This window comes from Diabrotica undecimpunctata, chromosome 2 (genome assembly GCF_040954645.1).
Source record: "Diabrotica undecimpunctata isolate CICGRU chromosome 2, icDiaUnde3, whole genome shotgun sequence".
Classification (NCBI taxonomy): Eukaryota; Metazoa; Arthropoda; class Insecta; order Coleoptera; family Chrysomelidae; genus Diabrotica; species Diabrotica undecimpunctata.
Genome location: NC_092804.1, coordinates 119,924,250 through 119,951,779, shown reverse-complemented (window position 1 = coordinate 119,951,779; position 27,530 = coordinate 119,924,250). Strand labels below are relative to the sequence as shown.

The window sequence follows — 27,530 nt, the reverse complement described above, 5'->3', positions numbered from 1 at the left end:
TTGATTTTCACTTTGTTAAAAGATTGTCAATAAGCAGTAAAAGAGCTGTTCACTTGTAAGTTCCATGCAACATTGATCAGTCAATGTTCTGCACTGTCGGTGCGGAAATCCTGCGTTCAGAATGGCAGTCCTACCCGGCGCTCGAAGTCAGACAGTCTGAGTCAGAGAATGTGAATTTAACTACCAGAGTTCATCTTCGACGTACCCTAACAGACTAGAATGAATGGAATCTCAATAGTTTTGGAACAGCTTACTAGGACCGGACTTTATATTATTTACAGAACTGACTTGTTACCTATGAATGCAAATAAATTGTTAGAATTAAAGTTTCTACACAATACTCTAAAGTATAAAGTATCATTTATTTATCTAGAAAACATAACTTATGAAACATTATGTAAGGGGGCAAACATATTTAAGTTTGACATTTGCACATTCAGGCAATTATTTTCTTGCATTATATCGGTGGTTAGGTCACGACTATTTAAGTAAAATGTCAGGAATTGGTGAAGCTAGTGCTAAGTGTGAAAGACGTTTACATTTATCTGATGATGCCAAAGAAATTATTAGGAATGTTTATCAAACAGTAAAAGAAGGTAGTCCAAATCCAGAAGACGGTAAATTCCTCATCAAGGCAACATCTCGATTGACAAGGATGCCATATACAACAGTGTGGAAAATTGTTACAGATAGAATTCAACCTCGTAAAAAGCGGAGTGACTTTTCTACATATAAGGCAGTAAATAAAAAAGACGCCGAGGTAATTAGAAGAGCAGTTTATAATTTATATTCAAAGAACCTAGTTCCAACGCTTAGTATGATCTACGATCAACGTGTTAAAGACTATTCTATTAGGTATTCGCCTTTAACTTTATCAAGGTTTTTGAATAACATTGGTTTTTGATACAAGAAAATTAATAAGCGATCATCAATAATGGATTCCCCTCGACTTATTATCCAATTATCCAATTAATAGAGGTCAACGAATAATTATTCTGAACATTGAATACAAAAATGGCTGGCTTGGAGGAGAAAGTTTTTTACTATCGGCAAAAAATATTAAAGATTCAAAGCTGGATTACCATGAAAATATGACGAGTAACTTGTTTAAGGAATGGTTTGAAAAGAAAGTGTTGCCAAAATTGCCTCCAAAAAAAGGCGTCATTGTAATGAATCACGCGCCGTATCACAGCGAACAAATTAGAAAAATCCCCAGTGTAGGCTCGACAAAAAAATTTCTTCACACAAAAGTATTTGAGAAACAGTTTGTTATAGACGAATTAGCCAAACGTGATGGTCATATTATATTGCGATTACCTCCTTATTACTGTGTTTTCAACCCTATTGAATTAATCTGGATCCAACTTAAGGGAAGTTTACGGCGAAACAACTGCTGTTCCCACGGTTCGTAGACTTACTACGGTTGCCTCTTCCGCCTAACCAATGAACATTAAACCCGAAACTGTACTCTCGTGACGTAATTCTTCCCCTTCAACCAATCAACACTGCAATCGACCTGCCCTCTACATTGTTTCAATCGCGAATAAATGGGTTTATAAATACGGTAATAAAACGGTATACGTTATTTGTGAAAATATAAATTGGGGATTTGAGCTCATTTGAGTGCAGTCTATTATAGAAAGTTACCTAACCAACAACTAGAGCGTAATTATCAGTAGCTGTCAATAAAACTATAATATTTACTCTACACTTCAACCATTTATTTACTATCGTCGATCGAGAAGAATCGAACAAAGGAGCATTAGAAAACAATTCGATCCTGATATTTCCATCGAAGTGTCCAAAGTGTCAATATCAATTGAGTAAAGAATCATATGCAACTCAAAATAAGAATATTACGTTTATATGTGTTTTCGGTGCTGCTGTATGGGGTGTAGGCTTGGACCTTAAAGAAAGAGGTGAGCGATCGACTTAAAGCATTCGAGATGTGGACCTACCGAAGAATATTAAAAATAAGTTGGGTAGACCGAATAACAAATGTTGAGGTCCTCAGAAAGATGACAAAGGAAATGGAAATCATGAATACGATTAAGATAAGAAAGTTACAATATCTCGGCCACGTTATGAGATATGTTATAAATATGTGTTCCTACAAACCATAATGCAGGAAAAACGAAGTATTGGGAGAAGACGCATCTCCTGGCTCAACAATCTGAGAAAGTGGTATAATTGCAGTTCAGTCGACTTGTTCATAGCTGCAATCTCAAAAGTGAAAATAGCTGTGTTGATTACCAACCTCCTTAGAGGAGACGGTACCTAAAGAAGAAGAAGAAGAAAGAATCATACTTCTCTCGCACTTCCACCAGTTAACTCCATTGTAATTCGATCAAACCGTTCTTGCTTTGAGTTCTTGAAATAAAATGGAGACTCCACGTACATATCGACTTCGAATTCCACTCCGCTCGTATTTCGTAAGACTACATATTTATGATGGTCGTATTGGTTTTTCAGTAAAATATCGTTGGCATATATATGTAAAGAATTTTTGTTTTGTTCTGAAAAGTCCAATTGCAAGGTTGGGGTTTCTAGTCGTGTTTGAACTTGTATTTGGACTTGGTGTACATTTGGATCTAATTTTCTGTAGTAGTAATTTGCACATTTCCTATGAAAATTTAGGTAAAATATTAGTCATTTCCTTAGTACAGTGGATATTAAAAGAAATAAATAACTTAAAAACAGAATAAAACTATAAAAAAACATAAAACGGAAAGAAAGAAATAATAAAAATACAATAATTACATATTATTAACATAGCTTTGAGAAATGTCGATAAAGAACTGTTTATAAACGAACAATGACTGAATGATGTTGGGTATATTCTAGACACTTGCATTTTCACAGACAGTCTGGAAAGAGCTTATCACACGAACAGAAGAGGAAGTATTATATTCGTATTATATTCGACTTCGACTTTAACATACAAAAAAAAACAAAACATATCGTCATAAGTAAAAATAAAATAACACCTGGCTGGTTAACTATTAGTTAACCAACCACCGATTGCTGCCTTTAGAGTCTATAACTTTATTTTTCAATACCATTTATACCAGCCGACACCTACCTAGTGGTTGGTCCAATTCATTGTTAATAACTCTTCTTAAGAAGACAACAGTAAAAACCTGTGCTGATTATATAACCATCAGTTTGTTAAGTCATTTATTAAATACTTTTCTAAAGCTAATACATGGCCATATCTATAATAAATGCGAGGAATACCTAGGTGACACAGAGTTTGATTTCCGTAACGGATTTGGAACGTGAGAAGCATTGTTTAAAATAAACGTCCTTGCTCAAAGATGTCGTATCAAAGTACATATCTGTAGACATGCAATGTTGTTTTATTGACTGCCAAAAGTCATTTGATCGTGTTAACGACTCTATATTGATTTGACGAAGTTTTAAGAGACATTGGCTTGAATGGCAGAGACGTTCGCATAATTACAAATTTGTATTGGAATCAAGCAACGTCGGTTTTAGTAGACGGTCTGGAATCTCTTAATATTAAAATAGGCCCTTAATATTAAAAGAGGAGTATGACAGGAATGCCTCTTGTCGCCCCTGCTTTTCAACGTTTACTCTGAAAAAATTTTCAGAAATCCACTTTCTGAAAAACAAGCAGGAATAATAAATTGTAAACAGTGAAGTCATCACTAATTTGCGATATGCGGACGACACAGTACCTACTCCTAGCATCTACTTAAGAAGATCTGTAAACATTAATTGACAGTGTCGTTGAGAGCTGTAAGGAAGCAGGTCTTTATTGAACATACGGAAAACCAAAAAACTCGTAAAAAGTAAGCAACAGAATATAAAACCGTCTATATATGTAAATACTGATAGCAACATCTGAAGAGGAGATGTCGAGACTGACAAAGAGAGTAGAAACCGCAAGCAACAAGTGTGGGCTCAAGATTAATAATCAGAAAACAAAAATCATGATTGTGGACCACGCGAATATCCTCCAAACAACAGGCGCCCTAAATCAATTCGAGAAAGTAGACGAGTTCACGTATCTAGGATCTTCCTTAAGCAATGCAGCCTCCTCCCATACGGAAATTCGCAGAAGAATAGGGATGGCCAAGAACGCGATGAGTCGACTGTCAAAAATATGGAAGGACCGCTCTTTATCCAAAAAACTCAAAATGAGACTGGTACGGACACTCATTTTTTCAATCTTCAGTTACGGTGCCGAAACATGGACAATAAAATCAGAGGATAGGAAAAGGATTGACGCATTCGAAATGTGGTGCTGGAGACGAATGCTACGCGTCTCGTGGACGGAGCACAGATCCAATCAGTTGATTCTCGAAGAGCTAAACATTCAGACCAGACTCTCCTCTCAGTGTCTTGCAAATGTTTTAAAGTTTTTTGGCCACATTGCGAGAAGAGACAATGACAACTTAGAAAGACTAATTGTGTGCGGAAACGTAGAAGGACGTAGAGGCAGAGGACGCTCACCTATCCGATGGTCAGATCAAGTACAGAAAGCCACTGGAGAGACGTTTTCCGAGTCCATGAGAGCAGCCCAAAATCGCAATAGATGGAGAGAATTGACAGCCCGCATTGTAGGAAATCACGATCCTCAGCAATGAGGAAACGACAAGAGAGATATGTAAATAGTACCAAACTTGAGAAAAATGGTTCAAATTATTTACCTTAGATATCAGTTAAACTCTAAGCCTAGGCGCAGAAACATCGAATTTGAACGGTCGATAACAGTTCGATCGAACAAATTCTTTTGGTGGCGCGAAGAAACAATGTAAGCGTGTATACGTATAGATCACCAAACAGTACGGCATCGATGCCGTGTTTGATCATTACCACTGCATGGAGAGCTGCCATGACCGTTGCTATACTTCGAAGGCGAACGGTACCAAATGAAATCTTGCACACGCATCGATCTTTGACGACAGATCAGAGGACCAGTTACGTTTTTTGGACATTGCTCAACGCACGTCACTCCGTGTTGCTACGTAGTTCTGTGTTCTTTATTTTAATTTTGTGTACTTCACCTAACAAACCCTTGTGGATTAACAAACGTCATACAATAAATGTAGTGTGCGTGCAAAGCATCATCGACAAAAGTTCGATCGAACTTTTATCGACCGTTTAAATTTGATGTGTTTGCGCCTACCCTAACGCAGAAATTTACGGTGAAATTAGATCCATGATTGAGCAGGCCAAAGCCGCTTTTAAAAGGTGTCCAAGGTATTATGTAACACAGACCTAAAATTGGCATTGTGGATACGCCTACTTCGCTATTACGTGTTCTCGATCTTACTTTATGGTGTCGAGTATTGGGCTGTAAATAAAAGTAATCTAAATCGTCTTGAGGTTTTCGAAATGTGGTGCTATAGAAGAATTTTAAAAGTTTCTTGGATGAAGAAGATTCTAAACTCCACAATACTAGAACGTCTCAGCAAGACTACTGAGATTATAAAAAGCATCAAGAAGAGAAAGCTGGAGTAGTTCGGACATGCAACGAGAAAAAATATAGATTGCTACAATATATTTTGCAAGGGAAAATAGCAGGCAAACGCAGTCTAAGACGAAAAAAGACTTCATGATTGAAGAACTTGCGAGATTGGTATAGTACTGGTACAAGCATGCTATTTAGGGTGACAGTGAATAAAATTAAGATAGCTATGAGTACGAATATAAATACCAAGAGAGACATTCAACTAAAAAAATATACAGATTTAAGAAATGAAAAAGAAACAACCCTTTGCGGGATGCCATCTTCTTTTTATTGTGCCATCTCCTTTCAAAGGTTGGCGATCCAAATGGCAATTGTAGCAAAAAAAAAAGATTTTGCGAATGAGCGGTCAAATCATCCCCATAGGTCTTTTCCCGACCTTCTGGCGTGTTTCAACTGATCTTTTGCACTGTACTTTATCTTCCAATATGCTTTGGTGTAATTCATATCTTCCGCCTCTCAACACATGGCCTAAGTATTGCATGTTCCCCTCTTTGATTATGTTTATTAATTCTTTTTGATTACTCATGCGCCGAAGTACCGTATTGTTGGTAACGTTTTGTACCCGTGAAATTTTTAGCATCCGTCTGTATATATACATCTCATAGGCATTTATTCTTTTTTGATTAAATAAAAGGCATATATCGAGCACAGTTTCATTTAATCTTGCCCAAGTACTTTCGATCCCTAGATCATCTTCAGGGGCATCTGAAATAAGCCAAGAAACGTTTTTTTAAACTAAAGAAATTGATTAACTTCGATAAAAACTCGAAGTTTATGGTTGATAAAGAGTTTTTATATGATTAACGTTTATAGACTTACTTCGTCAATTGCGGCCTATCTGGCAAGAACAAAAAGTCATAAACATATAATTGTACATTACACTACACAACAAAAGGACAAACAAACACTTTAAAATTATTAAAGAAAAGCTACGTTGCGTGCCGAAGCCGGAGACAGAATGGCTCCCGATCTAATTCCCGTTTATGACTTTTTGTTCTTGCCAGATAGGCCGCAATTGACGAAGTAAGTCTATAAACGTTAATCACATAAAAACTCTTTATCAACCATAAACTTCGAGTTTTTATCGAAGTTAATCAATTTCTTTAGTTAAAAAAAAACGTTTCTTAGCTTATTTCAGATGCCCCTGAAGATGATCTAGGGATCGAAAGTACTTGGGCAAGATTAAATTAAACTGTGCTCGATATATGCCTTTTATTTAATCAAAGTTCATTTATTCGAGCATTCAACCTTATATTTATTTATTCTTTTGTCTATTATAGAGTTCATTGTTTAACTTTCACAGATATATTGCAAAGAAGAGAAAACGTAACATCTGATCATTCGGATTCTGAGCTCTGACTGAGCCTGACTAAGGTCTGAATCTTGTAAAAAATGTTTTCATATTCATGAGTGTTTTCCTCGCTTGATCAAATTTTGATAGGATTTAATTCTTCGGTTAAACTAGCTGCTGATATTTGCTTTCAAATATTTTATGGAAGTTACCTGTTCTATTATTTGTCCCTTAGCATACAAATATACGTTTATTGGTATCTTTGAAAATTACTTGAATGTTAACTTTGGAATCGTTTAGATGTAAACGATTAGTGTACTTGATGTTGCTAGTTTAATCTCTCTCTTGTCGTTTTCCCATTACTGGCGATCGTGATTTCTTCCAATATCCCCAACAATTTTACTCCATTGGTCTCTATCTTTAGCTACTTTAAGAGCTTCGCAGAATGAGTTTTCAGCTGAATTCTTAATTTGGTCGGACCTTCCAGTTGGTGACCGTCCTCTTGATCTTCTCCCCGGAACGTTTCTAGAAACAATTAATTCTTCCAAACTATCCTCACCTGTGCAAACAACGTGACCGAAAAATTGCAGAATACGTTGCAGACATATTGTGGACAGCCTTTTTTTGATCTCGAGTTAGTTTAAAATGGAAACGTTTGTTCTATGAGATGTACAAGGTATGCGCAGCATTCTTCTTTAGCACCACATCTCAAAGGCATCAATTTTTTGGCGCTCGCGTCCGCGAAGAGTTCAAGTTTCTACCCCGTATAGAAATATTGAGAATACAAGGGCATTCACTAGTCTCATCTTGATATTTTGAGAGATAGATCTGCCTTTCCAAACTTTAGTTAGGTGACTCATCGTATTTTTTGCCGTACCGATACGTGTCCGAACTTCTGCTTCACAGTTACCATCGCTAGTTATACTGGACCCGAGATAGACAAAACTGTTCACTATCTGGTATTCCTGTAACATGTTAGTCAGTTGAATGGTGTGGAATCTGTCGATCACCATTATTTTTGTCTTAGCTTTATTGATTTTAAGACCAACTTCATTGCTTTCGTACTCAACTCTTCGTAGGAGATTAAACATTTCTTGCTCATTTGCTGCTATAAGTGTAGTGTCATTAGCAAGTCTTAAATAAGAGATTTTCCTACCAGCCACTGTTACTCCACAGGCTCATCCATCTAAAGCCATCCTCATGACATGTTCACCATAAATGTTGAATAAGTCAGGTAACAACACGCATCCTTGTCTAACACCTCTCATGGTCTTGAATTGGTTTGAGAACTTCTGATCTAGTCGTACTGTTGCTATATTGGACTGGTACAGATGTTTAACAAGTGTTACCAGGTGCATTGGTGTGCCCATTGCTATTAAAATGGACCACCGATTTATCCAGCTCACACAATCAAATGCCTTTTGGTAGTCAACGAAGCATATAATCATAGGTACTTGAAATTCTCTAGACCGTTTTATGAGTTGTCTCAGGTTCAGAATTTGTTCTTGTGTACCTTTACCCTTTACAAACTCTCTTGTTCCTGAGGTATTTGGTAATGTAGATAGGTTTTTTTATCCGCTTTTGATGACATGCAACAAGATTTTACTAGCATGTGTTATTAGTGACAGTGTGCGGTAGTTTTCACATCTGGTAGTAGTTTCTTTTTTGTGTAGCTGAATATAAATTAAGGTACACCAATCAGATGGCCATTTGCCTGAATTCCAAACAACCACATAGATAGAATAGATAATATGTAATCCTTTGTTACCTAGTAACTAGTATTTCACCTAGTATTGAATCGATGCCTAGAGATTTATTTCTCTTTAGCGATTTAATTACATCTTTGGCTTCAGCAAGTAAGACAGTAGGTTCTCTAGGGTTGTCAGAGGGCCATTGATTTTCTGCTGGTACTTCGTTATTTTAATATAGCTCGCCACAGTAGTCTTGCCATGTTTCCAACATTTCATCAGTATCGGTGTCTATATTACCTTCCTTATATATTACAGGCCACGTTTGAGAATAAAATTCTCTGGTAAGGAGTTTGATCTTCTAAAATAAATCCCTCGGTTCATTTCGACAGCCGTGTTTCTCTATCTCTCTGCATATTTGGGAGGTGTAATTAGCTTTGTCTTTTTGGCACCGTTTTCTGATTTCTTTTGATAACGCTCTGTATTCATCGTTTGTTCCATGTCTAGTTTTATGTTCTTTTCTGTATTGAATCACAGTCCATATATTATCGGCTATCCACGGCTTACGTCCCCTGGAAACCACTGCCATTCAGTCTTTTGCAGCCTCGATTATCTTATCGTTGAGATAGATCCGAGTGTTCTCAGGGTCACTATCTACTTGGTCTAAAGAAAGAGCTTCTAGGTTTTGGTGGAAGGCATTGATTTTTCACGGAATTAGTGACATGAATTTTCTTAGGGTCTTCTTTTGGAACGTTTAAAACGAAGTCGAACGTTTAATACCAGGAGTTGATGATCGCTACCACAGTCTACGCCAGGATATGTTTTACAGTTGATAGCCGACGAGTTCCATCTTGATCTTATTAGGATGTGGTCTATTTGATTTCCTGTTCGTCCATCTGGGCTGCGTCATGTGAATATTTTCCGTGGATAATGTTGATTGAACGTGTTTGTAATTGTAAGATGTTGTTCTTCATAGAACTTCACGAGACGGTCGCCATTCTCATTTCTCGGTTCCAGTCTATTTTTGCCCAGCACTCCTTTAATATTTTCAATAGTTGACCCTACTTTGATGTTAAAGTCTCCTAAAATTATGATTAGTTTACGATTCGGAATAGCGCTAACAGTTTCTTCTAGACGACCATAGAACCTGTTGATGTCTTCTTCTTGTGCAGCTGTTATAGGGGCGTATATCTAGACAAGGTGTAGGGTATGGGTCAATATTCTCATTTTAATGGATATTATCATGTCATCAACAGTATTATATCCAATTACGCAGTCGTTTAGTTTAGAGGGTACAATTATTGCGATTCCATTTGTACTTGTATTATCTGGGCTTGAAAAATAGATGACGTTGCCAGCAGTTATTTTAAAATGCTTTTTACATCTCCAGTGGGTCCTACATTCTGAGTATAGATTTCGAATACAGATTAAATATTATTGGTAATAAGATGCAACCTTGTCGCACTCGTCGATGTTGTGTACTCTATTTCAATTTTTACCGTTTAGTGCCAATATAGTTCTAAGATAATTCGCAAGTCTTGTTCGTTAATTCCAGTTCTTCTCAGAATTTCAAATATCTTTTGATGGTTAACGCAGTCAAATGCTCTTCGATAATCAATAAAACATGCATACACATCTACAACCTTTATACACTAAACTAAATTAAATCCTAAAAGAGTTCCTTTAAAAAGAGGGTATTCATTATTCAAGCTGAAAGATTATTTTTTTAAATCTTTTGAAAATGGAATAGTGTACAAATATATATTTTACCATACTTATACTTACTATATAATATACTCACATATATTTAGATTCTACGTTTATCAAACCTAAGAGATAATTCACAATGTTAATATCTTCAGAATCTTCTTTAAAATATGTTGGATTTATACGAATATTGATAAAAGCTTCGCTATGGGGATTAATATATGTCTCCCTTTGTTCTACCTGTTGAAAAATAGTTGAAATAAATTAATAATGAAAAAGATGGTATATCTGTATATACTACGAACCATTAAAAATTACAATGGAAGAGAATGTACAATTAAAATGAGAACATTTTATCAACTTTCGCGAAAACTGTTAACTACAAAATAACTAATTTTAGAAGCATTAACATACTTGATACATATTAAACTAGCTGGTTTTAATAGTTTTTTTATTTCGTTATATTCCTTCCGAATCATGAAACCACTCTAATTAGAGTGGTTTCATGATTCTACCCGTCCAACTTATTTTGGTCTAGGCTTCTGCTTCGAATAGGAACACAGAATCTTTTGTTTTTTAGTCTCTCAGTTTATTTTTATTATGTCCAGAAAAAATGTTCGTATACATTTGTTTTTTTAGTTTACCGTTTAACAATTTTTTTATCACTCTTCCATAAATTTATATGACAATGAAAGAGGTAATGAATTTGCCGAAAGAAGAACATCTACAAAATACTTTGGTCAAGAGTCGGCTTAAGAAGTTTCAAAAAGCACTATCCGTGACCGGAAAAAAAAGCTTGTTTCCGACCATAACATAACTCTCAATATAACAGTATAGCCTGGAAATGCCAAGAAAAGAAAGAACTCGATGCACTAAACGAAACATAACACGCTGATATGGGTGCCAAGTTATCGGGAAACACACGCCACTGAAAGAGGTAATGAACTTGACGACAGAGGATCAACTAAAAAATAATTCAGCCTAGAGCCTACTTTGGAAAATTCAAATAGCACCGTCTGCGACCGAAGGTGAGCTTGTTTCCAATTTCAACATGACTCCGACTGGGAAAGTATACCCGGCCAAGCATATGACAGAATATATATTGGACATAGATACATTAATAGGACTACTGTGACAAATAAGCAGAACATACCCCGGAGCTGACATAAATTCAGACCATAATCCATTAGTAGCCGTAATGCAGATAAAATTGAAGAATATCCAAAAACAAACAAATATACCACGGTTTGATGTCTCAAAGATAAAAGAAGAACCTATACGTCAGAGCTTAAAACAAGAAATAAATGATAACTTAAAGAAAATTAAACAAGACGTGATAAAAAACAACAGATGTTAATGACAAATGGAACATGGTACAGGAAACTTTAATAAAGGCAGGAGAAAAGCTACTGCAGACAAAAATAAGAAAAAAACAGAGATGGATGACTTCAGAAATCTTAGATCTAATGGAGGAAAGAAGGAAACATAAAGGCAGGAGTAAGGCAAAATACAAAGAACTACAGAGATTGATAGGAAAGAAAATAAAAGAGGCCAAATCCACCTGGCTTGCTAATCAATGCAGTGAAATAGAGGCATATGCTAAACAGTATGATAGCTTTAACATGCATAAGAAAATAAAGGAAATGACAAATACACTGAGAAAAAAAAAATATGCCCTTCTGAAAGACGCAAATGGAAAAATCATTATAGAAATTAAAGAGAAATTAAAAAAATGGAAGACATACATAACAGATCTGTTTGAGGATAATCGACAAGAACCGGAAGAAATCGACAGCCAAACGGGGCCAGAGATCATAATAGAGGAAGTCGAACAAGCAATACGAAACGCAAAAAACGAAAAAACTGTAGGTCCAGACGAAATACCTGCGGAACTACTGAAATGTCTAGACGATGAAACTCTACCTGTACTTCTGGACCTATTTAATAAAGTATATAAAACTGGAAAAATCCCACAGGAATGGTTGGTGTCCACCTTTGTAGCAATACCAAAAACAGTATACGCCAAAGATTGTTCAGACTATAGGACAATATCACTGATAAGCCATACCCTCAATCTGTATTGGAATCAAAAGGCCAATATAAAGATAGAAAAATAAAAGTCCGAAAATATAGATATAAAGAGAGAAGTAAGACAGGGCTGTGCTCTGTCACCATTACTGTTTAACGTGTACAGTGAAGCCATATCCCAGGAAGCGATAGCGGATCTGGGTGATGGAATCTCTGTAAACGGAAGAATAGTAAATAACATAAGATTCGCTGATGACACCGTTATAATGGCAGATACCCTGGAATCGCTACAAGAATTGGTAAATAGAATTAACGATTATTGTATTAGACACGGACTAAAAATAAATAAGAGAAAAACTAAATTTATGATTGTCTTAAAAACGCAACATGGAAATGGAAGATTAATGATAAAGCAAACCCAAATAGAAAAAGTAGAGACATACAAATATCTGGGAACCTGGGTTGATGACAAAAATGACCAAAGCAGAGAAATCAAAGTCCGAATTGAAACTGCAAGGCAAGCATTTGTGAAAATGAAGACAATGCTTACCAACAGAGACCTTCAGTTGCATCTCAGATTGAGGGCTCTAAGATGTTACATATTTTCTTATCTTACTATACGGAATGGAAGCTTGGACATTGAAGAAACAACACATAAGAAAAATAGAAGCGTTCGAAATGTGGTGTTACAGAAGAATATTAAAAATTCAGTGGGTTCAAAGGATTACCAATGCTGAGGTACTACGACGTCTAAATAAGGAGTTAGAAATTATGAACAGCATAAAAAGAAGTATTTGGGTCACATAAAGAGAGGAGAAAAATATGAGCTGCTGAGAATTATTATGCAAGGAAGGATCCAAGGAAGAAGAAGCATAGGAAGAAGACGCATCTCCTGGCTGAGGAACCTTAGAGAATGGTTTAACTGTAGTTCACTACAACTTTTCAGAGCAGCAGCAAACAAAGTGACCATAGCCGTTATGATATCCAACCTCCGATAGGAGATGGAACTTTAAGAAGAAGATAAATAAGCAGGAATCACCTTAGGGTTAGGGTTAGCTTCCTTACTTGATATGCTCCAATCAAGGAATACTTGCATACAATGGGGTTCTTTGATGAACATATAAGCTGCAGAATGTGTAACAAAGAGTCAGTCTCTAGAAAAGAGATAAGAGCTTGCAAAAATCAGCTCAAAATTAAAACAGACTTACATACTACATACAATGTTGCTATTTGATAGAGACCTAATTTGGTTCCAATAGAAGATAGACGCTCTTATATCCCCTCTTAGTAAACAACTACTCAAAAAGAAATAGTAACTGTGCATACACCTGAATAGTACCGCGAATTTGTTACAGACAAACACTGTGAATCCGCGAAAGTCAAATTAAAACTTATACGAGAAACCACCGCGTGTGAATACCGCAAAAACCTGCTATGCGATAAGCGACCTGATTATGTGAATACTGAGAGGATATACAACAGTAATAGTGATGTTTATAAACTTAATTCAACTATTGTCTGAGACTGAGGGTAACTGGCAAGGTTAGCAACCTACCCAATGTAAAAACGAATACTGCTCAAAGAAACAATGTACAGCTTCGAAACCGGATTGATACTATGAAGACGACCGCGGCAAGAAATAAGGACAAGCGAAAAATATCCAAAACCCAGATGAAAATTACTGCATGGAATATTAGATCGCTCAACTCGAGACACCAATAAATAACACAAGTGCTAAAATAGAAACAAATAGACATTTGAGATCTACAGAAAACAAAAAATAAAGAAAAAAGACAATTATAATTAGGCGACACAGAAAATAACAAGCTTCACACAACAAGGGAAACATCTTATGACGAATTACAACAAATAGTAGATCAAGTAAGAGGGAAGATGATAATATTGGGAGATTTTAAGGCTTAAATAGGCAATCAAGTAATAACTAGAATTAAGCAAAAAGATAACGACAATGTTAAAAACCAAAATGGAGAACTGATGATAAACTTCTGCACAAATAACGAACTTAGAACTTGAATAAACAACACATTTGTTGATCACAAAGACCAACACAAATATACATTTAATAGTATCCGTGGACAAAGATCTATTTTAGATAACGTTATACCCAACAGATATATACATCCATCAAAAATAATCGCTGTAAGATGTCTCAACTCAGCAGATGTAGGTAGCAACCATAGCCTAGTATTATGTAAAAAAAAATCAGCATAAAATACTTCACACCCAAGAGAGCAGCGCCAACACAAGCAAAAATCAGAGTCAAAGGCCTAAATACGGAATCCACAGGATACTTATACAGAAACAGAATACAGAGCAGATTGCTGGCAATGACGTATTAGATAACGATAACTTCAAGGAAAGCTGAGAAAAACTCAAAAATAACATAATTAAAGCAGCAACAGAATCATTTGGAGAGAGAAAAGTATCCATGGTTTAGAGAGGAAGTGAATACAAAATGTAAAGAGAAAGAGAAAGCCTATTTACAATACACAACACAACAAACACAATAGGCATACAACCACTATAAGCGAATCAGAAATGAAACGAATACTTTAGTTAGACAAATAAAAAGGGAATACTAGCAGAGCTTCTCAAAATCAATGGAACACGACGCTATATTTATAATAAGGCAACTGTAAGAGAAATCACTAGAATACAACAAATCGGCATATTTATCTTTCGTGGACTTTAAAAAGGCATTTGACCTTGTAAAATTAAAGGACGTTATGCTTTTATTGTACACAAGAGAGATATCTCTAAGAATAATCAAAACGACCGAAAATATCTATCAAAATAACACAATAACAGTAAAAGTAGAGGAATAACTAACTGACCCTATTGAAGCTGACTATGAGATAAGACCTGAGTCCTCTATTTTCCAACCTGACTATGGATGAAATAATATAAAAAGTAAGAACTAAAAAAGGATAACAAATGGGAGAAAAACAACTTAAAATAATCTGATATCCAGACGACGCAATACTACTCTATCAAAGTGAAGATGATTTACAACGTATACTGCACCGACTTAACGTAACCGTCAGAAAATTTAACATGTTAACAAATAATAGAAAAAGTAATGGAGTTTAAATATCTAGGCATCACATTATCTAGCTACGGAAAGCTCGAAACAAATGTGAAAGATCAAGTGAATAGAGCAATCAGAATCGCAGGTTGCCTGAATGAAACAATATGGAGAAACAAAAATATCGCGAAAGAAACGAAAGGCAGAATTTATAAAACAGTCATCAGACTAATAATGACATACGCGGCACAAACACGACCTAACACAGACAGAACAAAAAAGATGTTAGAAACAGCAGAGATGAAAACAATTAAAAAAATTTATGGTAAAACACTATGGGACATAGCTGGAAGTACAGATATACACGTAAATGCAAGGTGAAGAACATCAAGGACTGAGTAAGAAATAGAAGAGTAGAATGGAACAATCATATAATCCTAATGACATCAAATAGAGTAGTAAATACGGCAAGAGACGGTTCCCCAATAGGAAGACGATCAGTATAAAGACCGCGAAAACGATGGAACGAAAACTTAATGAAGGCACACTGAAAAACAACCAGAGCCATGTCTACATAAAAAGAAGAAGACAAACTATTGTCTGTATAAAATATAATTACCTCTCTTAATGATTTTGAACCAACCCAATTGATACAAGGGGTACAACTCGGAAATTATTTTAATAATTTCGCATATGTATATGAATTATTTGTACAAGGAAGCAGTAAAACAAAAACACCGAAGATGGAAAAAGTTGTAAATAAAGTAATTTAATAAACATGTTTGTAAATAATCTCATGACAAACAAATATATCATTAGTTTTGATTCAACTGTAACAACTTATTTTGAAGTAACTAATAAATAAGGGACACACCCACTTGGATACCGAATATTGACATATTTTTAATAGAACGTCGATTCCACTTATGTATAGAAAAATATAGATTTGGAATCCAAAGATACTTAGTAGTATTGTAGAAGAATTAATTTTTAACGGAAAAACATTGTAAAATATAGTTTGTTGTATAAAAACAAAACTTATTTTTAAATAATTTTTTACTTACATCACAAAATCCTCCGCTATATTCTCCAAAATACTTATCTAATACTACAATTTCTGCAATTTTTTCAGAACAATTGTCACCAAACATGTGAAATAGAATAGTAAAAGGTTGTTCTTCATTAATGTACTTCTCGTTGAGTTTGTTATTAAACGGATACCAAATGATTTGTACGGGAATTGCACTAACATTCATTATTTTTATTTTCCTGTTGATATTTTCTGAGTGGAAGGCTACAGAACCAAACCTACAAAATAAATATAATAATTAAAAACAAATGGACTGATTTACTGGACACAAGACTTCAAGAAAACTTTGTAGCTCTTTAATTGTCCCATTTTCTATAAAGTATTAATTCACGTATTTTAAGATCCATTCGATAGAAAGTTTTAATTTGCGTTTTAAAAAATCTTCCAAGAAAAACACTTTAGTGCCCCTTCGAATAGAATAGAATAAAAAACAAAATTTAAATTTTTATTTTTAAATTGCCTTGGGTCAATCTGTTTCTCTGTAAGAATTGCATCTCACAAATAAGCACAATAAGTGCGTTAATTTACCAGATGTCTTTACGAAGATGTTTATTTACCATCTCTCTCTTTAATTCGTTTCTACTCTGTACCCACAGAGATATTTTAAAAATAAGTACTGAGTTTTCATTCCAAATAGACGTAATATCAACATATAACGCACCGATCAGTGTATTCAAGGTTTAAAGTATTCAAGAGGCGAGACTTTTCACTTCACGGGCTGGGGGAATTTTTACCGGCGAAAAATCATCCATACGTGAGAAATGAAATTATTCCTGGTTGAGATTTTGAACAAGTCGGGGGTCTGGCGTCGCCAGGCATTGGAATTGTCCCAGTACTATCAGATTCACATTTTGACTAAGATCTAGGCAGTTAAATTATAGAGTTATTATTAAATATGGCTAATTAAATCTATGATACAGCTATCAATAAATACAGCCAGTATGTAAAAACTTTATATTTCTGATTTCTCTGGTAATATTCTTTTCTTTTAGACCAACTATAAATAAATTCTAAAGAGATTGCTGAACGGCCATATAAAGTAAGTGGTATTTCTTGCTATTTGGCTATATACATATTTTGGTTTTAAGAGTTTTCCTTGTCCCTCGAAGTAAAGGTGAGGTGGTGCCATTTTCTTTTTTATTTGAGGTATCAACTAGAGGTATTTACTTCTAGAAAATAAATGACTATATCGCCATCTCACTATCCAATGCGCACCAAAGTTCACAATATAAATTACTCTCCTATCTCTCAACCTGGAACAGTGTACACTCTACAACAATATATTAGACAATTATCGTGGTTGTCGCAGCCAAATAAATGCTTGGAGGTTATTTTTACAGAAGATGCATTAAGGTAAAAAAATCAGACAGAGAGGACTATTGTTTCTGCGAACAAAAAAGGTGAAAAATCTATTTTTTTGGTGCATGCATTCTTTTGTCAATTATTTAAGTGCCTAGAAAGAGGTCCTCCTACTGTCGTCTCCGGTGTAATTAATAAACGTTTGAAAATGTGTTAGCAACTTGGTGCAAGTTTCCATGTTTATTAATTTTTCTAACTATTGCGCAATATGGTGTAATATTGCGTAGTTAGCCGGTACGCTCTTATTGTGGCATTGTCTTGAAGAGACAATGCCTTTATGGTTTTATTGGTGGTGGAAATAAAACACAGTCTTTCTAAGAAGAAAAAAACTCAGCTTCAGAGTCTTAGAAAGTTTGCAGAGCCCTTCGAGCAAAGTGCTCTAGGGAGCTACCCTACACGGGTAAAACTACACCATACACTACTTGACTTGACTTGAGATCCGAAAATGTCCCATATTTAAAGATAAATTAACTTTTATATGAAACTTTTTCATTTCTCAACCAATTAAATTTAATTATAAGTTCCAGAAGGAAGGGCGATGCACATCGAGGTGCGTGATTGGTGGCACCTGGATGACATCCCCCCTGCTTTGGAGACTCTGAGGCTGATAAAAAAAGCTAATTTTATTAAAAAAACTTAAGAAAAACATTTTTTTTACAATTCACATATATAAAAGAAAAAAGATGCATAAAATATATTAAAAATGTATATGTCCATATTGTCAAATTAACTTACAGTTCTCTAACACACACTACACTCGCGTACACTTGCGTAGCACGCACTTGCACTGCACAAAAACACTCACAGGCGGTGGTCGGTGTTGTTGACAGCATCTGCAGGTCCATCCTCGGCGATGTGCTCGTTCTACGGCGGCTTCGTCCTCTCTAGCTATACGTTTCCCATCTGCATGTCGCCGGTGTGTCGTAGGCGAGTTTGCCTGAGCCTCCGTGGTGACTCTGGACCACATAATGGTAGGGCAGGCAGTGACTGGCTACTGCGGAGACATCCATCGCATCAGGTACTTAGCATCAAGTAGGCTGGCTCGTCGGAGATATGGCACATCGACGGTTTCAGGGCTGCAGAAGGTGGATATCGGCGTGTTAGTTTGGTGTACTAACTTCCGTAGCTTCTCCCCGCTGTTTTCTTGAGTGGTTTTGATGCAAGCGTCGTGTTGGAACTTTTGCGATTTTCGATCGCGGAGCATGAGAACTCTGACATCTCGGAGTCGTGGTAGAATTCGTTAAATGGTTGGGCGCCATGTCGTCTCCGGTGTAATTAAAAGACGTATGAAAAAGTGTTAGCAACTTGGTGCAAGTTTCCATGTTTATTAATTGTTCTAACTATTGCGCAATATGGTGTAATATTGCGTAGTTAGCCGGTACGCTCTTATTGTGGCATTGTCTTGAAGAGACAATGCCTTTATGGTTTTATTGGTGGTGGAAATAAAACACAGTCTTTCTAAGAAGAAGAAGACTCACCTTCAGAGTCTTAGAAAGTTTGCAGAGCCCTTCGAGCAAAGTGCTCTAGGGAGCTACCCTACACGGGTAAAACCATGTACTAGACACTACTGACACTACTCACACTACTGACTTGAGATCCGAAAATGTCCCATATTTAAAGATAAATTAACTTTTATATGAAACTTTTTTATTTCTCAACCAATTAAATTTAATTATAAGTTCCAGAAGGAAGGGCGATGCACGTCGAGGTGCGTGATTGGTGGCACCTGGATGACACTACATTGAGGACGAAAGTGAAGCAGCCCCATATAATGTTAATTAATTTCGATAAAAGCCTTGGCATTCTAGCGTTTATATAAATTATGATTTAACATAAAATATCTACTTAGGTACAGGTTCAGACAGGTTGTACTGTGCAAACTATTGCCAAGGTATACATACTATGAAGTAAACCAAAATCAGGTAGCATTACTTTACTCAAATAAATAAAAGATAATATACACAATGTACCCTTATATAAAAAAACAAAATTATATTAAAAAATAAGTAGGAACTATTTTGTTACTTCATATCTAAATTCAGCAGCTTAGATTACAATTTAAAACGTATATGTGAGTATATCTCTTTCTTACGATTTTGTTCCAGCGGAAAAAGTGTATCTTCAACCAGATATAGAACTTATTGGGGTAAGGAAGGAGAGGTGTGGCCTACTACAGTTAGTCGATGTTGATGATTGATTCGTTAATGACCGTGACAGAACTACAAATTTAGATCAGGACTTGTGAGTTAAAATTAATTATAATAATAAAGATAGTTGATAAGTTAAAAGGTTTAAAAAGTTCAAACTATAAAAAAAAGCCGATGAGAAAAGACTAATAGATATGTGATAACAAATAAGAAGTTCAAGAAGAAGAAATAAATATAACTTACCACCTTATAGCACCAAAAAACAGAATAATTAATGGACTGCTGCTAAAATAAACAGCTTTAACGGTCCGGTTTTTTAAAACACAAATTTTAGTCTCCATCAATGTTATTATATTTTAAATGAAAATAAATGGTACCAAAAAATATGCAATACAGTAGATCTAGAATTTATACAAACCTTCAATAATTTATGACTCTGGCAACTCTAATTTCTGGTCGATTTTTGTCACGCGAAATACTCACTCTTAATGTACTTACAAATCAATAGCCGTACTTGCGCTTCATCAAATCACAGCAGTTAAAGAATTTATTTTTAATAAAATCACTACAATCACAAATAAATGCAATAATTACCTAATTGTTGGATATTTAGTAATACAATTTAGTGCCAAGGGAATTTGAACTGGACATCCAACAACTTCAATTATCATAGAAAAGTGATAATCTGGAATTTCCGACACTTCCACAATTATTTCCTCTGTATATATGCCAAAAGTGTTTGCATATATCCAAAAATCTATTCTTAAAGCGCAATATCCTTCAATTTGATCTTCTTGAATATCTGGTTGTACGACGATTCCATGAGGTGTATCTTTGCATAGATCTACTAAAATAAAAAAGCACTTTATTAGGAGCAGTAATTACTAGACTACCAAGATATGATCACTATATGTTCCACAAGGAACAACATAGTGACATGACTACCGAAAAATTTATAATTTATAAATAAGATTAATTCAACTAAACTTATTTAACTGCATATGTTAATAATAATAAGAATCTTACCAATATTTTTTACTTTCTGTCTCACAGCAGTATGATCAAAATTTTTGTGGTAATAAAAGTTTCTCAATTGAATGTTATAAATTACAGATATAGGGCTAATGTTCTCTATATAAATTGATATTCTTGTAGCTAAAACATGTTAATGGTAAAAGGATTTTTCAAACAATGATAAATATATACAAGTATAAGATAGTGTAATATTTATTTTAAGTTATGTAAAGTCTTTTGACACTAACACTAAAATATAACTAATTTATAACATGTATTTATCTAACCGTACAAATTTATATTTTAGACTCCCAAATCTAAATTGCTCTCATATATATATATATATATATATATATATATATATATATATATATATATATATATATATGTATATATATATGTATATATATATATATATATATATATTATATACATACATATATAGATATATGATATACATATACCTATATGTATATTTTTTTGAATCTTCGACCCACTTTCAGAACATCGTGGAATTATCTCTACAGCGGTAGCTTCTTCGAACAACTCCAAGGTTCGATCAGGAGAGTTGTAAGGGCTAGCGTGACATTAGTTTCAGATAGATGACGATATGAACGGTACCAAACAAGGGTAACTCCGTAACTATTTAAAATCCATCAGAACTATCTCTCCCATTAACACGCTAGAGAAAATCCTTGAGAGTATCAAAAAGAAGAGACTTTGGGTACGTTCATAACGGTGACCATCGCATCGGATCCTCGCCTAGAGCATAGCGTTGACAGTGAACGCTCGCATTTAAAATAATGCATGTATTTTACCTATCGATTGATAATAGGTACGATCCTATGGTCTTAGCGAGGGTCGGCGCCTCGTTATGAGCGCTCAATAAGGGTACGTTCATAACGGATACCATGTGAACGCTCATAACGAGGCGCCGGCCCTCGCTCCGACCATAGGATCGTACGATATCGATATCGATCGATATCGTACGATCTAATACTACTAAATACAATATTTTAAATGCGAGTATACCTTATCGCATCGTATCCTGCCTAGATCATAGCAGTGGCAGTGAATTAAAATAATGAATATATTTTACCTGGCGATTGATAATATGGTACGATCCTATGGTCAAAGCGGGGGTCGGCACCTAGTAGTGAGCGCCCACTTACGGTATTTCTTGAAGCTCACAGCAGCATTTCAAATTATCAATATAGGTTACAATCTGAGCAGTCTACTTTTATTGCATTATTGTACCTCATAACGTGTCTAGTTGTACTTTTGATTAATTTGGCACGACGGACGGATCAACAGACTGATTGCAATCAGGCAACTGTTATAATTAATATGTAAAACCTTATCGTTACGCAGAGTCTACGGCACTTGTCCCACAAAACGGTATAAAGCTACACCACTCTCATCACCTAATTCCCATAACGATAGCTGTCTACCAAAAGTAAATAACTGCAAATATTTCCTCATCACCCATTACTAAAACATATCCTTATTAACATAAGTTTTTGTAGTATATATTTTTTATTTCAAGCGCTGAAAAAGCAGCCCCTTCATTTAACCTGCTAAACAGTCAGCTTTGAGCTCTTTCGTGTCAGACAAGCTCAGACAACCTTCCGACTTTGCAGTACTCCGGTACACATAAAACTACCAGCATCAGCTTTGTACGTAACAAAGTGATTAAAAATTACAAATCCTGAAGAGGATAGTTAAAAATCCTAAACAGGGACAATACGATAAACTAAAACATTGATGCATCCTGAAAGTAACAGAATAACTCGAAAATATCTGACTTGTACTGCTTATCAATAGTTTATTGATCATCAGTCTTCACTGAATAAGGTGCCATTAACAAATTTTTAAACGAACAATGGGAAACACTAAAAAACTGCCTCCTCGCTCCATGCAAAGAGATATTAAAAGAACCGACACGAAAGAAAGACAATTGGATGACCGACGAGATACTCGGCATGATGGAACAACGAAGACAAGCCAAGAACAAAGACAGTCACAATTACAAAATCATTAACAACGAAATCAGAAAAAAGATAAGAGAGACAAAACAAACTTACTATGAGGAAAAATGTAAAGAGATAGAGGATCTTCAGAACAAATACGACCTATTCAACATACATAAAAAGGTTAAAGAAATAGCAGGACTGCAAAAAAGAAACCACAATGCAACTCTTTTAGATAAAAATGGAAATACTATGATAACGACTGACGAAAAACTAAAACGATGGGAAGAGTATATGGAAGAGCTCTTCGACGACGAAAGAGGAAACCCACAAGACTTGTCTTTTGAGGACAGAGAAACAAGTGCAGAAATTACAAAGGAAGAAATAATGTATGCACTAAAGAACACCAGAAACGGAAAAAGCCCGGGGCCAGATCAACTGCCTATTGATATCCTTAAAATAATAGAAAATGAGTACATTGATGTCCTCTTAAAGCTTTTTAATAAAATTTATCAATCGGGTGACATACCCAACGAATGGTTGACCTCAACATTCATTTGTCTCCCAAAAAAGAAAAATGCTAGAGAATGCACTGACCACCGTACCATAAGCCTGATGTCTCACACACTTAAATTGTTTTTAAAGATCATTCATAAACGCATTTACAAAACACTTGATATGGATATTGAAGAAACTCAATTTGGATTCCGTAATGGCGTAGGTACCCGTGAAGCTCTATTTGCATTCAACGTACTAATCCAGAGATGCTTGGATGTGAACCAAGATATGTACGTCTGTTTCATAGACTACAACAAGCTTTCGACAAAGTCCGCCACAAAGAGCTAATGGAGATCCTCAAAGCAAAACAAATACAACACAATGACCTTCGAATTATAACAAATCTATATTATAAACAGCAGGCACACGTACGCATTAATGAACACACATCAGAAGAGTTCGAAGTTAAAAGAGGAGTGCGACAGGGGTGTGTATTGTCACCACTACTATTCAATGCATACTCTGAAGAAATTATGAAAAGAGCTCTTGAGGGAGAAACAGCAGGAATCAAAGTCAATGGAACACCAATTAACAACATTAGATATGCGGACGATACTATCATAATAACAGACAACCTCCGAGACCTCCAAAAGCTAATGAACAAGATAGTTGAGTATGGAGAGGAATATGGATTATCAATAAACACCGAGAAAACCAAATTTATGAGGATATCAAAAACCCAAAATAATGGTGAAAGCCTGACAATTAACGGTAGTGCTTTAGAACAAGTTGAAAACTACCACTATCTTGGCACAATAATTAATCACACAAACGATTACTCCAAAGAAATCAAAGTTCGAATAGAGAAAGCACGTACAAACTTCAATAAAATGAGAAAGGTACTTTGTGCAAGAGAACTAAAATTGGACTTGAGAGTTAGGCTGGCAAGGTGCTATATTTTCTCGACTCTGCTTTATGGGATAGAAGCATGGACACTTAACGCGTCGACTGCTAAAAAGTTGGAAGCATTTGAAATGTGGGTGTATAGAAGAATCCTGAAGATATCATGGACCGAGCATGTAACAAACAACGAAGTCATGAGAAGAATCAACAAAAGAATGGAAGTATTGGAAACCATCAAGACACGAAAGCTGCAATACCTGGGGCATGTTATGCGTAATGAGAGATACAACCTACTTCAATTGATTATACAAGGGAAAATCCAGGGCAAGAGAAGTGTAGGAAGAAGAAGAATCTCATGGTTGCGTAACTTGAGGGAATGGTACGGATGCACATCAATTGAACTATTCAGAGCAGCAGCATCTAAGATCAGAATAGCCATGATGATTGCCAACCTCCGTCGCGGAGATGGCACGTGAAGAAGAAGAACAAATTTTTGTCAGATTAACATTTGTGTACCCCTACTGAATTAATTTCATCTAATATCTTGTCTCAATTTGTATTAATTTTTTTCTTTTTTTCTTGTAAATACTCATATACATATATTTCTCCATTCAATTGTTAGATTTAGTATTCAGATAGACTCATAGCGTTTCATTGTCCTAGCTCTTAAAATTTTAACTGTGCTTTACTTCTAACACCCCGTAGCTTATGATTACGTCTTACTTCCAAGTTTCACCCGATAATTAATTTTGTCTGGGTGTATATTTATGTTAGCAGTACGTAGTATTTCTCACGAAACCAACTGCATATTATAAACTTAGCTGCATTTCTTTTTTAAGTGCTAATTTATAATATCTATATTATCATTAAGTCTGGCAATAGGGTATATAAAAAATCCAAACGCCGAGTTTTGAGGCATTATTAGTTTTGTTATTGCGATTGCTGGTGACGTTTAATAATTCGTTTTTTTTTTTAACTACGATTGTGTGATCGATAATACGTATTTTTTGCGGTAAGATTTAAATTCTTTATCACTCTCAATAAAATATAAAATATATAAATATTTTTATTATTTTCATAGAATTATTTTGTTTAGGCTACTTACGGAGCCACCCCTTGTCAATATGTCATCAATCTTCTTTCTTCATCGTCTTAAAGCCGACGTGTTAAAAAAGGATTTTTTTTTTTTCGGTAACATATGGCCTCCAAAGGTCTTAGATCATCAGAACCATCTGAGAAAAAAAGGTGAAAAAGTAAGAAACCGTATCTAAAAGTGGAAAAGCTTCGGTGTTTGGAAGATATATGTCTATTATATAGCTTGGTACTGCAGACGACGTTGATAGGAAATTATCTTCAATGGCTGACAATTAAAAAATATTGTGATAGGGTAAGGGGTTGTCTTCTATTGAGTTTTATGGTATTTTTTGAAATGCTGCAGAGACTGAATGGCATCAAGGATCATTCTAGTAACTTTGATTTCATAATTTCATAAGCAGATCGTGATCCATTGTTTTTCTATCAGACTTTGTGCTCTATAAAAAACTTGTTCAAATTTTCTTTGTGTCAATTTGGATAATTTTATCTATTTCATATTTTTTGTTCCTGTTTTTCTCATAAGACAAATTAATTATTTCAAATCAAAAATATATTAATATTTTAAATTAATGTTTATTAATATTTTTTGACGTTATTCTATATGAGCTTTCATTTTTATGACATTCAAACGAACTAATCCCATTTAGTTCTCCTTTAAACACTATAACCATTTTGAACACTTAGAGTAATGTATCAGTATCATCATAAAGGTCATACTGCGGCTTGTTTTTTTTTGTTTTTTCATTTTGTTGATATTTGTTTCGTTATGAACACGGGATGCAGAAAGAATAAAACATGGGTAGTATACACAAGGAACGCAAGAGGGACAACATGGATAACAGCAAGGGGAGCAGCAGGGTGAACAGCAAGGTGTGCAGCAAATCGTTTTAGATATTAGGTAGTTTAGATATTATTGTAGATTTTATTCAAAATGAAATCACTGCGAATTTTGAACGGTTGCTCGAAATTCTGTTTCTGAATTTTGAATTCTTCTTGATTTTTTCTAAATTTTAATTCTGAATTCAAATTTAGAATCACAATTTTGAGTAAACGTTCAAAATTCGTAGTGATTTCATTTCAAATAAAATGTACAAGAATATCAAAAATACCTACATATTTTAAACACTTGGCTTGTTTATAAAAATTTGGCACTCCTAGAAGGAACCTTCTGAAGTGTCTGATTTAGTAGTTGTTTTAACTCGCATAAACACCACCTGAACCCTTTTAGTCTTGGTGCAGAGGTCTTAATGATTACCAGTTAAATTAATAATTATTAATGGTAAAACTAAAAACTTAATTTTCAATTTTCCAATCTTTTCTTTCCCAAATATTTGCGAATCCATTTAGTAAATAATGCTGCTAACATAAATTGCCACATATTGCCACACATTACTATTTTTATTGGAAATAAGCTACAATTTTACTTTTAAATTAAGTTTATATAACGTGTATTAAGTTTGTGTAATTAACATTGTTATTAATGTTTACTATTAATGTTTTGTATTTTGAGAACGATTTCCGAAGTGGAAATCGAAACGTCAAATAAACTTAATTTTAAAGTAAATTGTGGCTTATCTCCAACAAAAATAGTAAATTGCATTAAGAAGACCCAAGAAAATAGCTTACAAACAATATAAGTTGATTATTTCACACTAAAATTTCAGCATTTTTTTTTTGACAAATAAAAATCCTATTTTATATTTTCTTTAAAAAGTGTTCTGCCGTAACTGGAAACTTATTAAGGTTCATATTTTCCATTTTGTATTGTACTGTACCTGTACCGGAACCAATGCAACCACCCTCCACTCTCCGTTAAAATGGTGGTGTTTTCTTCTGCACTGTTTGCTCCAAGTGAAAATTACATACACTCAAGGAAAGTGTTGATTATGGTCGTATTTAATTTATACACTCACGAAATAATAATTAAGCAAATATATGTTCTACAAAAACTGTCTAACGAAAATTAGGTACCAAGTAATTGGTAACATATACAGTAAACGTACCAGTAAAAGCTTGTATATTACGTATTTCTATAACATCTTCATGCAGAAATAGACTTTCGTCGGAACTTTGCCTTAACATATATTCTAAATTTTGATCTGCTATTCCTGAGAATATGGATGTAGTACTTTTATTCTGAAAATCTTCCTCACCTTCTGTGGACTAAAAGAATAAGTTCAATATTTGTGTTAAA

The 27,530-nt window shown here is 34.8% G+C and overlaps 1 protein-coding gene across 1 annotated transcript in view; it reads right to left on the bottom strand.

The window, feature by feature from the left end:
• Positions 1 to 27,530, bottom strand: part of LOC140433885 (deleted in lung and esophageal cancer protein 1-like) — a 167,289-nt gene that overhangs the window by 45,399 nt on the left and 94,360 nt on the right. The window contains exons 17-22 of the mRNA XM_072521859.1: positions 27,340 to 27,499; positions 20,883 to 21,011; positions 20,451 to 20,703; positions 16,325 to 16,568; positions 10,281 to 10,426; positions 2,308 to 2,623 (exon numbers count right to left, since the gene is read on the bottom strand). Coding sequence (XP_072377960.1) covers positions 2,308 to 2,623; positions 10,281 to 10,426; positions 16,325 to 16,568; positions 20,451 to 20,703; positions 20,883 to 21,011; positions 27,340 to 27,499 — 1,248 coding nt within the window. The remainder of the gene's footprint in view (positions 1 to 2,307; positions 2,624 to 10,280; positions 10,427 to 16,324; positions 16,569 to 20,450; positions 20,704 to 20,882; positions 21,012 to 27,339; positions 27,500 to 27,530) is intronic.